Genomic DNA, 11278 nt, shown 5'->3' on the forward strand with positions numbered 1-11278 from the left:
CTAGACTAATGAATTCCAGCTTATCCTGCTCTGCGAAGGTGGCCTGGTCGTCGATCGGAAACATGGCCGAAGAGCGTAACTCAAACACCCGCTCTTCCGTTTCTTCGGCCACTGCGTCCTCCGAACTGGCGGTGGGTTCGATAGGCGTGGCCTCGGAAGGGACCGGACTGTGCTTGGATCTATCTGCTAATTCCGTCGCAATGTCCTCACCGGGTGCACCTGGGGTCCTCAGGTGTTTGAAAGAGGCGTTGGCATGGTGACTTTGTCGTAATTAATTCTGGACATGTTGACATAAGGTGAAGTGTATGATGGGGCTCCACGATGGACATCGACACTCTTTTAACCTTCCCAACAAACCTGAACTGGAAACTTAGTTCAACTTCAATCCAGGAGTCAACTCAAGCCAGCGCGCCAACGTTCATTTTCCTCTCCTCGTTCTTCATAGATCAAAACATAACACCAAGCAGGCCCCCACCATCATATCTGGTCCTCGTCAACGAATCCCGGCCCCCAACATGCCCCGATCGCGCGGCCTGGTGCAGTGGACGGACTGGTGCTCGACCTGTCGCCCGACACGTCATCAAATCGCCGAATAGATGCTCACCTGGCCAAGCGCCCGGCGATTCATTTGTATCTCGCGGGATTTGGAAGGTTGGTTGCTAGGAAACGATACAGGTTTGGGGACGCGCTGGTCGGCCATGATTCTTGATGATGTTCTTGATCTCAAGGAGATCCCAATGATTTCGCTTGGGCGAGCCCGCTCAACAACCGGGGTTGTTTCTTCTCACGGTAATGATGCTCCTGGCTATCCGGTAGGAAGTTGGAGTGGGAGGGACACTGAGGAAACTCAAAGCTAGGCGGGAGCTTGCACGGGGCCGGAGCCTCATCAATTTACCGCACACAATGCTTGCGCCCTTGATATTATGCGAAATTTATTCCGGGTTGTGTGTACTTTTCCTTAGTATTGTTCTGCGATAACAATACCAGCCTCTCCTCTTTGGAAGGGACCGAAGTCTAGATAGTTTTTCTGGTTCCCAAGTTTTATTTTAGCCCACAACTGCCTTTTGAAAAAGGCTGTCCTCGGATTCCAAATCTTTACTTCGTCAACTTCTTTTCTCTCACCATTCTGGAACTATCTCAAGAGTTGCCTGGAGGAAGGGTCGCCTGTCCCGACAGATATGGTGATCAACATCTTGGACGGGGAAATCGAAGAGGGCGTCCGACAGAATAGGTAGACTCTCATCTGCGGGTTTCCAACCAATGTGGAGTCTCTTGTCGAGAGAAAGGTCAGCCTTGTCTTGTCTCCGTCTGAGCCTTGATTACCCCGGTAGGTCCATAAAACAAACTACACGGTATTTTGTCGAGGTAAGGAGGAGGTCTTGAACCGGACGTCGAAATGGTTAAACGCCTTGCGTCAGAGAAAGGATATTTCAGGGAGGTTAGCGAGGCTCCCACAGTGTAACGACCAAGTGCTAACAATCGTATATTTGTTTTAACGGACAACTCGATATACAGCTGGGTCGGGAACGCAGTCAAGGGCTTTGCCGAGCACTCTAAACAGTAAGGAGCTTCTCTTCTCGCGGAAGTAGGTGGGATTGCTAGTGATTTGGAACAAGTAATGATCTTCGAAGGTGACAAGTACTTTCCCATACCTGCCTGTTTTCTGCGATGCGTGTGTGGCGTGGTGCATGAGGAACCTTTCGGAACATAGATGTTCCTCGGATCGCACGCGTCCTCGATACCCCACCAAACAATTCCTCAACTCGTAACTCCCTCGTCATTCTCCCTCACCTACGCCGCACCGCTGCATCGTCGGCCTTCCGTGTTACTCGATCTTCTGAGCAGTCCGAGCGAACTATCGAACCTACCACTCGCCGCGTCGTCACAAATCCAGTGCACTGTCGGTTCCCGCGGCCAGCAGCTAGTCCCGATCCTCTGCAGGTCGGGAGAATTCGACTCTACCACGTCGGAACACATCCGCGAACCGCGTGCGCGTCTGCCGCCTCAATTTCCCAATTCCGACGAGCGAGACCAGGTACGGCAACCCTTCCACTTAATTTTTTTTTTTCTTTCGCTCTGTTAAGGCGCCAGACCTAACCTGCCGCAGGAACCATCACCGAGCCGCATCCAAAAGATCGCTGCGGCCGAGATGGACGTTAGGTAAGCTTCTCCCCCGATCTGCCGACCCCGTTCTCGTGGGTCGCCCGGCGCTGACCATGAACCCGCGTGCAGATATACCGACCCTTCCTCCCAGCGCCGCGGCGGTGCACAACTTCAACCACCTATATCCGCCGTCGTGGAGACCACCACGTCTAGCACGCGCAGTTCTAAGCGGGCTGGCGAGAATCACAGTCAACACAACACGCCCAAGCGGCATAGGTCGGGCGTCCCTGAGCCCGGCCCGAATCCCACCCCACATACCCCATCGGACACGACTCGCTCGCCCGCCTCCGCGCTCCCTGGGTCTGCCTGCGCCCAGGTGCTAGTTTGTAAATCGACCCCTCGGTCCTACCCTCCCTCCCTCGACACCATCTTGGTCCGGGTATCTGCGTTCGACCCTCCCCGAGAGTGTCCGGTAGACGCCCTATCCGCCATCGTGCGCGGCCATGACATCACCCGCCCGCTCGACGATCCCGCGCGCTACCGTCTCGAAGGCCTCGTGGCCTGGTTCGGCCTCTCCGACCTACGGATCTAGTATGTCTCCCCGGCGGACGCCGACCGGCGCACCTCTTTTGCCCTCATCCCCGACGAGCGCGAATGGCGGCTGTTCCTTACTCAGCTCAAGACCTCGGGCGTCCCTCTCGACCCCAACCGCTACTACAACCCTACCTTGCCCGTGAGCATCCGTATCTGGGCGCTGCCTTCGGCTCAGACTCCCCAGGATGTTATCGCGCCGGTGTCACCTAGTGTAGAGGTCGTAGATCTCCTTACGGACGACGAACTTGACCCCTATCCACGTGATAGAGATGCTACGAACGTCCTTTCGTGTAGCGAGCCCGACCTCGTTGAGTCCGACGTCGTTGAGTCCGACGTCGTTGAGTCCGACGTCGTTGAGTCCGACGTCGTTGAGCCCGAGGACGGAGAGGCGTTTGAGCCAGGACCCATCGACCCCAGCATCGTTGAGGCGGTCCGCCGCGACATGTGCAAATTCTTCGGCATCGATCCCAGCGACGTCCTAAAGCCTGGCTTCACACATACCCCTCCGGGCATGAAGAAAGGCCTCCGGTTCCACCAGCTCTGGGCCTTTTTCTGGGTGTTCGCTAGCAAGGCGGCCCGTGGTATCGCCACTGCCCTCCTCGCTGACGAAATGGGACTCGGCAAGACGGTCATGTCCCTGGCCGTCGCCGTCCTTAGCCACCGCCTGCGCGCGCAGGCCGATCACGTCTCCCAGCACCCTGACCAGCACCTCGCAGCCGATGACGAGCGCACCAAGTGCCCGTCAGGAACCTACACTCACGGGTTCCAATGCCCCTGCGAGGCCGGCAGCTGGTCCGCCAGGATCGCTGCCGACCTCTCGCACGGACCTACAGTAGTGTTTGGTTCTAAGCTGATCCTGAGATCGTGGGCCTATGAGTTCTCCAAGTTCGTGGACGCCAGCCCCGACGACGGCATGATCCTCCTCACGCTGCCCGACGATCCCGCGCCTGTGCGCAGCCTCATCGCCGACATCGACATCGCCAAGCTACCCCGCGGGCCTCCCACGAGCAGCAAGAAGCCGGGCCTGCAAGACGAAGGCGCCAGGCTCAAACCCAAGCCCGGCCAGTCTCGGTACATCCTGCTGGTTCCCAACACGTCGGCCGTAAAGAGTATCGATTCGACCTTCGCCGTCCCCGCCGACCGCCGCCGGCCGCCCACTGTAGTCCAGTTCGCCGTCCAGCCAGGCAGGATCATCGTGGACGAGGCCCACTGCATCAAGGGCGAGACCACCATGCTCTGGGATCGCATCCGGCGTTGGCAGTGGCGCGCTCGGAGTCCCACTTACCTCCTTGCCCTGACGGGCACACCTATGACCCGGGACCCGGCGGACTTCGAGAGGCTGCTGGAGCACCTGAACCACCCAGGCGCCGGCTGGAGCAGCCCTCTCCGACCGCCCACCATGTCCACGCTTCAGGCGCTCAAGCGGCTGACCTCGCATTACAACAAGACGCTCGCCCGCGGCCTCGGCGCCGCCGCCGCCGGCTCGGAATCGGAATCAGATCAGCAGCAGCAGCAGGTCTTCCTCTCCAACCTCAGCGCTCTCGTGCTCACCTTCACCCTCCGCCGCCGCCGAGACGACATCTTTGCTGGCGCTCCGCTGTCAACCGTGCCCATGGTCCCTTTCAACGTCGTGGATTGTCCGCCGCCGCCCCAGTTTGCCGCTTGCATCGAGAACATCTTCTCGTCCACAAAGGATGAGGTGCAAGCGTTGTTGGACGAGCGCCACGCCAGGTGGGAGGAGCTGCCAGAACATCGTCGGCGTACCGAGCCCACCTTAGAGCTCCTCGTCCGCCAGATCAGTGCCGGCGCCCCCAACACTAGCAGCAGCTTCCGCCTGCTCAGGCTGTGCGCCACGTTCCCAGCCCTGGCTCGCCTCCACCGCCAAGCGCCCTACTGCGATTGGAGCCTCACCGGCGAGGACTTCCGGGGCGTCTTCACCAAGGGCACCATCAAGGAGGCCCGGGCCAAATCTAAGGCATGGCCCTTCTGGCGCGACATCTGCAACGGCAGCACTAAGATGGAGCAGCTCGGTATACAGATCCGCAAAATGCTGGCCGACCGAGAGCCGGCGCCCGGTGCGAACGACGTCGTGTCCGACAAGAAGATGCTAGTCTACTCTGACTCGCCCTTCGTCGCCCACCTGGCGTTTTTATGGATCACCAACACCTTCGACATCCCCGTCCAGATGGTCGATCGCGGCATGAGCGCGGCCAACCGCGTGGCTGCTATAGAGCCCTTCGTCACCGTCTCTCTCGACCGGCTACGGCGCGAATGCTACCACCCCCACGGAGCCCCCCTCTCCCCAAGTCCTAGTCACCACCGTCGGCATCATCGCCGAGGGTCTCAACCTGGCCCGGGCGAATTACCTGGTCCTGCTTGGCCCCCTTGGCACCGTCGCTAAGCAACTACAGGTTGGCTGTCGTATCAACCGTGAGGGTGGGTTTTTCACCCCGCACCTGACCCTGCTTCTCGACCCGGACAATAAGGCCGAGATGGTCGTTCGCCGGCGGCAGCTGAACCGCGCCGCCATCGAGACGGAGGTGTGGGGCCATACGAAGTAACGGCGACCGACTCGCCTACTTTTCTTTTTTTTTTCGGCGCGTGGGCATTGGCACAGGGAGGATATATCTGTATTGTTTGAGTCCGGTTGCTCGGGTTCACTTGCTCGGGATTGGAACTCGCCGTGGTGCGGTCGGGGCGCATCGCCTTTAAGGAGGGATGTGGGAGGCGCCGTCCTCATCTGCTTTTTCTATTCGGTCTCTCTTATTCCAGAGCCGCGCCATAGTGTGTATCCAGGTTCCGAGGGTGCCTGGTGGATGTTTGATTACCGGCGGACATGGCTGACTCGGACGTGGCTATTCGGAGGAGGGGTTCATTGTTGGGTTGACCAGCTCGGGTTTGCCGTGTCAAGGTCAGAGGCCGGCTGCCTTATGATAGTCTTGCTTGTCAGGTCACATAGGGAACTAATCTCACTCAACGTGGTCATTGCATATGTCAGTGCTATATGGTCGCGGGCTTATCGGACACCACGAGCGGCTCATTGCCCACTCACTCTCAGTCGAGTGAGACAGACTTACCGGCACGCGCGGTTCTTGCCCCTCTTCCTCACGCGGACAGGGTGACGGCGGGCGAGCAAGCAGGTGATGCGGCGCAGCCAAGGACAGCTCCCCGTCTAGTTCTAGTGTAGCGCCAAGAGGACCCTTGGTTGCGTATCTTGGAGCCTCCTCAGCACCTCGGTCGTCGTCGTCTTCGTTTTGATGGCCCTAGTCAAGCGGAGCTAGCATCCCTACGTGGCCCGGAATTTCGGAAACGCTCGAGGAGCGTTGGGGTTTCGGTCATATGCCCCTTCCCGATAGTACGGTGGCCGCCTGGCCCGGGTCCCCCCAGTCGTTCTTAGGGTCGAAAGCTAGTACATAGTTAGGGTCATGCCTCGGGGGTGGCAAATTGAATCCACAAGAAACTCATTAGACAGTGGGAAAACCGAAATTTCCGCCATAAGTGTAAAGATTCGTCGGATCGGCCATCGAGATCATCAAACGCGTTGTCGCTTGCGATCACTAAACCTGTAAGAGATAGACAAGATCACGAGGAATGTTGTATTGGTATAGCTCTCCTCTCCATCGCCCCCTTTTGCTAGAGCAACCGGAATATCAAGAAATCCACGCCATGGTTCTTCGCTGTCTACTGATAATCCCAATGTTTACCCTCCGTGGTGTCCTTCCTGCTCTGGGTGTGATTGCAAGTGGATCACCGTCTTCCCGAACCGGCCATCGGGCAATGGCGGGTAAACAGTCTTAGTGATAGTCATCCCAGGTTTGCTCGTGACTGTCACCTCAGGGGGCTGGGGAAGGTGCTCTCCGAGGAATTCGACCTCCTTCCCCGGGTCATGGGTCTTCGACAGAACCTCTGTATGCATATCCTGTAGCGCCTGGCTCTGTTCTTCACCAAGGATGTTAGTTATGATGTCAGAAAGTAATGCTCCCATAAAAGGGGTATGCGCAACATCAATTTCAGGAAGAATTGCAGTTTGACTAATTTGGCGTACCCTTCGACTGTGCAGCCTGCGCGCTAGCCTGTGCGCCTGTGGGCGGGGTCTTTGTGCGCTCCGTCGCCATTTCGAAAACTCCTTTCCTGCCGAGGCGGCTGGTGTGGCGGATTTCGATGATCGATCGGTCGTCGCAAATGCTAGGTTCTGCAAAATCGGTCAGAAAAAATCGAGAAAAAGAACTTCTTGACGAAACAACGTACGAAGGTAGAATGGTAGTAATGGCGCAGCTCGGTATAGGAGAGATGAAAGTTTTGGTAGGAAAACAGAGGGTAGAAGTTCGATGTTTCCTGCACGTGCCAGGATGGACAACTCTGTGGCGTTCGCGGGAGGCGCCCCACTTTTGGCATTTGAGTTCAAAGCCTCTCCTCGTCCCCGGCAACCGCTCTCCACCTGCCTCCCCTGCCTCTCACCCCAGTGCTGCAGCATGAACACAGGATCCTTGCGCCGCAACAACCTGGCGGCCCGCTACCTCCTGTTTCTTCGCTCTGTCTTCGTCTTCCAAGCGCGTTTCTTCGACCGCATTTCTCCGACCGCTCCCGATCCTTCGGCCGACCTTGTCCAACGATTTTCTGCGTCGACCGCGTTGTGTTGCGAACCGGTCAAGCCGGGAAGGTGCTGATTCCTGCGGGGAGTTCTATTTTCTTCTCGCGTTCTTCGTTACAACCGCGTGGCCGTTTTCCGACCCCAGCCAGATTGTGCAATCAGCCCCCTCGGCCCCTTCAAACAGTTATTCGGGACGGAACATAGTAAGAACCAGTCGCTTTAGCATTCCGTTGATGCGTTGATGCCGGGAACTAACCGCCAAATAGTTCCAGTTCGACTCCGGCTAGGTTGGACACCCAACGCCCTAACTCCTGTCAAACCTTTCTTTCTGTTCCTTTTTTTGTTTCCTTCGGTGCGCCGCCAACTCTTTGTGCAACATTCCGAGCGCGCTACGCGCCGACAATTTAACCAACCACCGCCCATACATCTTACGGTCGTTGATTGTCGATGAACGTAGTAAGTAACGATTAATATCCGGTCGGCGGCCGCGAACTGACCCAATCACCTGCGGATCCAGTTCCCTAAAGTCTATCACGCTATGGAGGCGAGCGAGCCTGAGCGATCTCTGGAGGGACGCCAAGCTTTTTCCAGTAGCAGCCGCCTCCCAGGTACGCCCAGCCGATTTCGCCCCACCTACGGTTGAAGCTAACTCCTTTGCCCGTCAGCCATGCCGACCCCATCAGACTCCCACATACCCGAGTAGGACGCGGGAAATGGCAGCTCTAAAAAGCGCGGTGTGTCTGAGCCGGGCTCTGCAGCGCTCTGGGCCTTGACTCCTGCCAAGCGGCAAAAGCAGGTTGACAATTCTAGCGTGCCCGAGGATAGGGTTTGCCTTCGAAACGTTGGTGTTGCGCTGGAGTTGCAATCCGGTACAACGTTCATCGGCATCCTGACGCAGTGGCTGACCCGCGAGAGGTACGACGAGAGGGAAGACGTCGTATCGGAACGCATCGATACGGGCGCCCTTCTCGAGGCGCTCCAGGAAGCGTTTTTGGACGATACGAGAATAAGAGCGCCGAGTCACGCCCGCTCAGCCACCGTATGCCTTGACTCCTTAAGGCTCGAAGTGGAAATCGGCCGCTATAGCGGCAACCAGAGATGGCTAGACGCGAGCACTGCGCCCCTCCTTCGCCGGGCTCTCAACAGCGCCTGCGAAGAGGGGCTGGAGAAAGACCCTCACTATGGGGATCATATCTTGCTGTGCCGCTACGTCACGCAACCAACTGACACTACCCCCAGCATACGGTCCGACACCGAACCGGGGGAGGGGGCGCCATTTAGCCCTGCCAGGTCGGCCGCCCACGACAAGAGAACCGAAGAACGCGAAAGGGACAACGACGTCATTTCGATCTCGTCCAACGCTCACACGGAGCCGGACGATGGGGCGCTATCTGACCCTGGTGGACCGACCACTGCATATGATGAACATGAGGCCAACGACGGCCCCGACGCGCTGGGCTCTATAACGCTTGGCGGGACCGAAGAAGAATGGACGGAGGCCTGCCGCTTCTTCCGTCACGACCCAGCGTGTAGGGAGATGGATAGCGGGAAGAAGCTGTTCGGCACCAAGATGGCGCTACGCCCCGGCCAGCTGCGGGATGTTTGGCACTTCCTGGATGCCACGTACGGCACGGGCCGAACTGGCTATATCAGTGCCCTAGACACGGGGCTCGGCAAGACGATGGTGGCTCTAGGTACCGTCGCCGTCTTGCGAACGGTGGATCTGATGAGACTGGTCTGTCGGGGCGACCCGGACACGTGCGAGGTGGCCGAAGGCTTCGGATACAACGACTGCATCTGCCGATCCGGCTCGCTTATGTCCAAGATCCACCAGGAGCTGATTCCGGGTATCACGGTCTTCCTCACGCCGAACAGCACAGTCCAGGGAGCCCAAAATAGCGCCGACGTGTTTCTGGAGCGGGTTGTCACTCTGCCAGATGAAACCAAGTGGGAGTTCGTCGAAGTCATCCGGTCAGAGGCCAACAAGGAGACAAAAGAGAAGTTGTTCGCTCATGATGTCGTCGACGGCGGGTAACAAGATCAAACGTGCCAAGAAATCGTCGGGCGCGGGGAAAGGGATGCCAGCAAAGAAAATGAGCGGTTTTGACAGCATCAACACTGGCCAGCTGAACAAGAATCAGAGCGCGGAAGGGCTTCAAGATTCGGCAGTTTCCTATCTGGACGACCGACAGGAGTACCCCTTCAAGGAGCGGCACTTCCTCCTGATTTTACCCTCTGACGCGTCATCCCTAGACCCCAGGCACGCCATCATGCGTGTGGACGACGAAGAGGAGCAGGTGCCCTACGAGCAGGGCTACATTCCGGTCCATTCCTACCGATCGCATAGTGATAACACCACGAGCGGCCCCACGACTCTACTCGCGCCGTATGTCACAGCTGGCGTCGAAAAGGAGCTGAAGATGGCGAAGGCGTACGTCACAGCCCATCAGATAAAGGAGGAAAGTAAGGAAGAAGAATGGGATGTCAGGATGGTTGCCGAGTACGGCGACGAGATTTTCGCATACATGCGAGACCTCGAGGTACGGATGCTTCCGAACGCCCACTACATGGACGACCAAATCGAGATCCAGTGGCCGATGCGCTCTGTCCTCATGGACTGGCTGGTTCAGGTTCACCATATGCTCTGCCTCCTTCCCGAGACGCTTTTTCTCGCCGTCAACTACATCGATCGCTTCCTCTCAGTCAAGGCCGTTCCTCTCGGAAAGCTCCAGCTGGTCGGCGCCACCGCTCTTTTTGTGGCGGCTAAGTACGAAGATATCGACTGTCCGTCCGTTCAGGACATCGTCTATACGGTGAATTCGGGCTATAGCGTACATGAGATTCTCCAGGCTGCGCGTTTCATGCTTAGCATGTTGCACTTCGAGCTAGGGTGGCCCAGTCCCATGAGCTTCCTCTACCGTATCGGCAAGGCTGATTATTATGACCTGGAGACACGGACGCTGGCCAAATACTTTCTGGAGGTTACCCTCCTGGATGAGCGTTTTGTGAGCAGCCCTTCCAGCTTCCTAGCGGCCGGAGCGTACAGCATCTCCCGTTTGTTTTTAGGCAAAGGGAATTGGGTAAGTGGACTATCGACGTGAGATTGGCCGGATATCCTAACGATTACCAGACTTTCGCCCATATCCATTACTCTGGCTACACGCTGAGCCAGTTGAGACCGCTCATCAAGACGCTTTTTGAGTGCTGCCAATACCCACGCAAGCACCACAGCGCCGTGTACGAGAAGTATGCGACGCCGAAATACCAGCAATCTTCGACTTTCGTGGCAGGCAAGATGGCGACCGGACTCACGCTCACCCGGCTGTATGCCGGGGATGTTCGCCGGGACATCTCATGTGTTCTCACCGACGATATGCTTGGCCGGTACCAGGCTCCCCGTAATCTCATTCCCATCTAGGGCTAGACAACTCCTACTATTCATCGACACCTTTCGGTTTTTTTTTTCAGTTGTCCTGTCTTTGGTATATAACCGGGAGAGTGGAGCTAGCTGGGCCGTCTTCGTTCAGCAAAAAAACGGCGGAGTTCTACAACGGCCATAGTGCACATGACGAACTAATGCGACTTACGACTTACGACTTTTGCTTTTCTTTTATTTCGAGCCCACAGAACAATATCTGCTAGAGGTACCGAGAGGTGAGGCTTTCTGATGGGTGTGGGATGACATTTTTGCACGCGGAATAGCGATGTGGCAGTCATGGCTGAATGAAGACGAAGGCTCACCAAGTGCGGTATTAATGACGCGAGGTGTATCATGAGGGCTAGGCGTAGTAAACTTTGGAATCCACCTTTGATGATGGCGTAGCTTTCTTAACGAACATATCCCGGATACTTCGTCGGCGGTCGAACTCGGGGATGAGCCTAGCTGATGTTGGAAGCAGGTCCTTTGGTGAGTTTGCCGGGTTCATGACATCCTCAACACAGATCTGAGCCCAGCAAGCCTTCTTGGATGTTGGAGTCAATGAACCAATC

At 57.1% G+C, this 11278-nt stretch overlaps 4 protein-coding genes across 4 annotated transcripts; 3 read left to right on the forward strand and 1 right to left on the reverse strand.

Moving 5' to 3' along the window:
- Positions 1-1396: 1396 nt before the first annotated feature.
- B0H64DRAFT_451837 (P-loop containing nucleoside triphosphate hydrolase protein) lies at positions 1397-5287 on the forward strand (the record flags this gene model as incomplete). Its single annotated transcript, XM_062807184.1, has 6 exons — positions 1397-1438; positions 1712-2035; positions 2108-2160; positions 2233-2659; positions 2696-4942; positions 4989-5287. 6 exons carry the CDS (start codon positions 1397-1399, stop codon positions 5256-5258), a joined length of 3363 nt encoding a protein of 1120 aa, XP_062654101.1. The 3' UTR covers positions 5259-5287.
- Positions 5288-6397: 1110 nt separating this feature from the next.
- Positions 6398-6812, reverse strand: B0H64DRAFT_378400 (uncharacterized protein; the record flags this gene model as incomplete). The annotated part of the gene is made up of 2 exons (XM_062802582.1): positions 6398-6636; positions 6743-6812. The coding sequence occupies 2 exons, from the start codon at positions 6810-6812 to the stop codon at positions 6398-6400; spliced, it is 309 nt and encodes a 102-aa protein (XP_062654102.1).
- Positions 6813-7826: 1014 nt separating this feature from the next.
- Positions 7827-9396, forward strand: B0H64DRAFT_451847 (uncharacterized protein; the record flags this gene model as incomplete). The annotated part of the gene is made up of 3 exons (XM_062807185.1): positions 7827-7896; positions 7954-7987; positions 8099-9396. The coding sequence occupies 3 exons, from the start codon at positions 7827-7829 to the stop codon at positions 9321-9323; spliced, it is 1329 nt and encodes a 442-aa protein (XP_062654103.1). The 3' UTR covers positions 9324-9396.
- A 162-nt stretch (positions 9397-9558) lies between these two features.
- Positions 9559-10706, forward strand: B0H64DRAFT_331726 (cyclin-like protein; the record flags this gene model as incomplete). Its single annotated transcript, XM_062801019.1, has 2 exons — positions 9559-10368; positions 10419-10706. 2 exons carry the CDS (start codon positions 9559-9561, stop codon positions 10704-10706), a joined length of 1098 nt encoding a protein of 365 aa, XP_062654104.1.
- Positions 10707-11278: the final 572 nt, after the last annotated feature.

Source organism: Chaetomium fimeti (genome assembly GCF_033439085.1).
Source record: "Chaetomium fimeti strain CBS 168.71 chromosome Unknown B0H64scaffold_12, whole genome shotgun sequence".
Classification (NCBI taxonomy): Eukaryota; Fungi; Ascomycota; class Sordariomycetes; order Sordariales; family Chaetomiaceae; genus Chaetomium; species Chaetomium fimeti.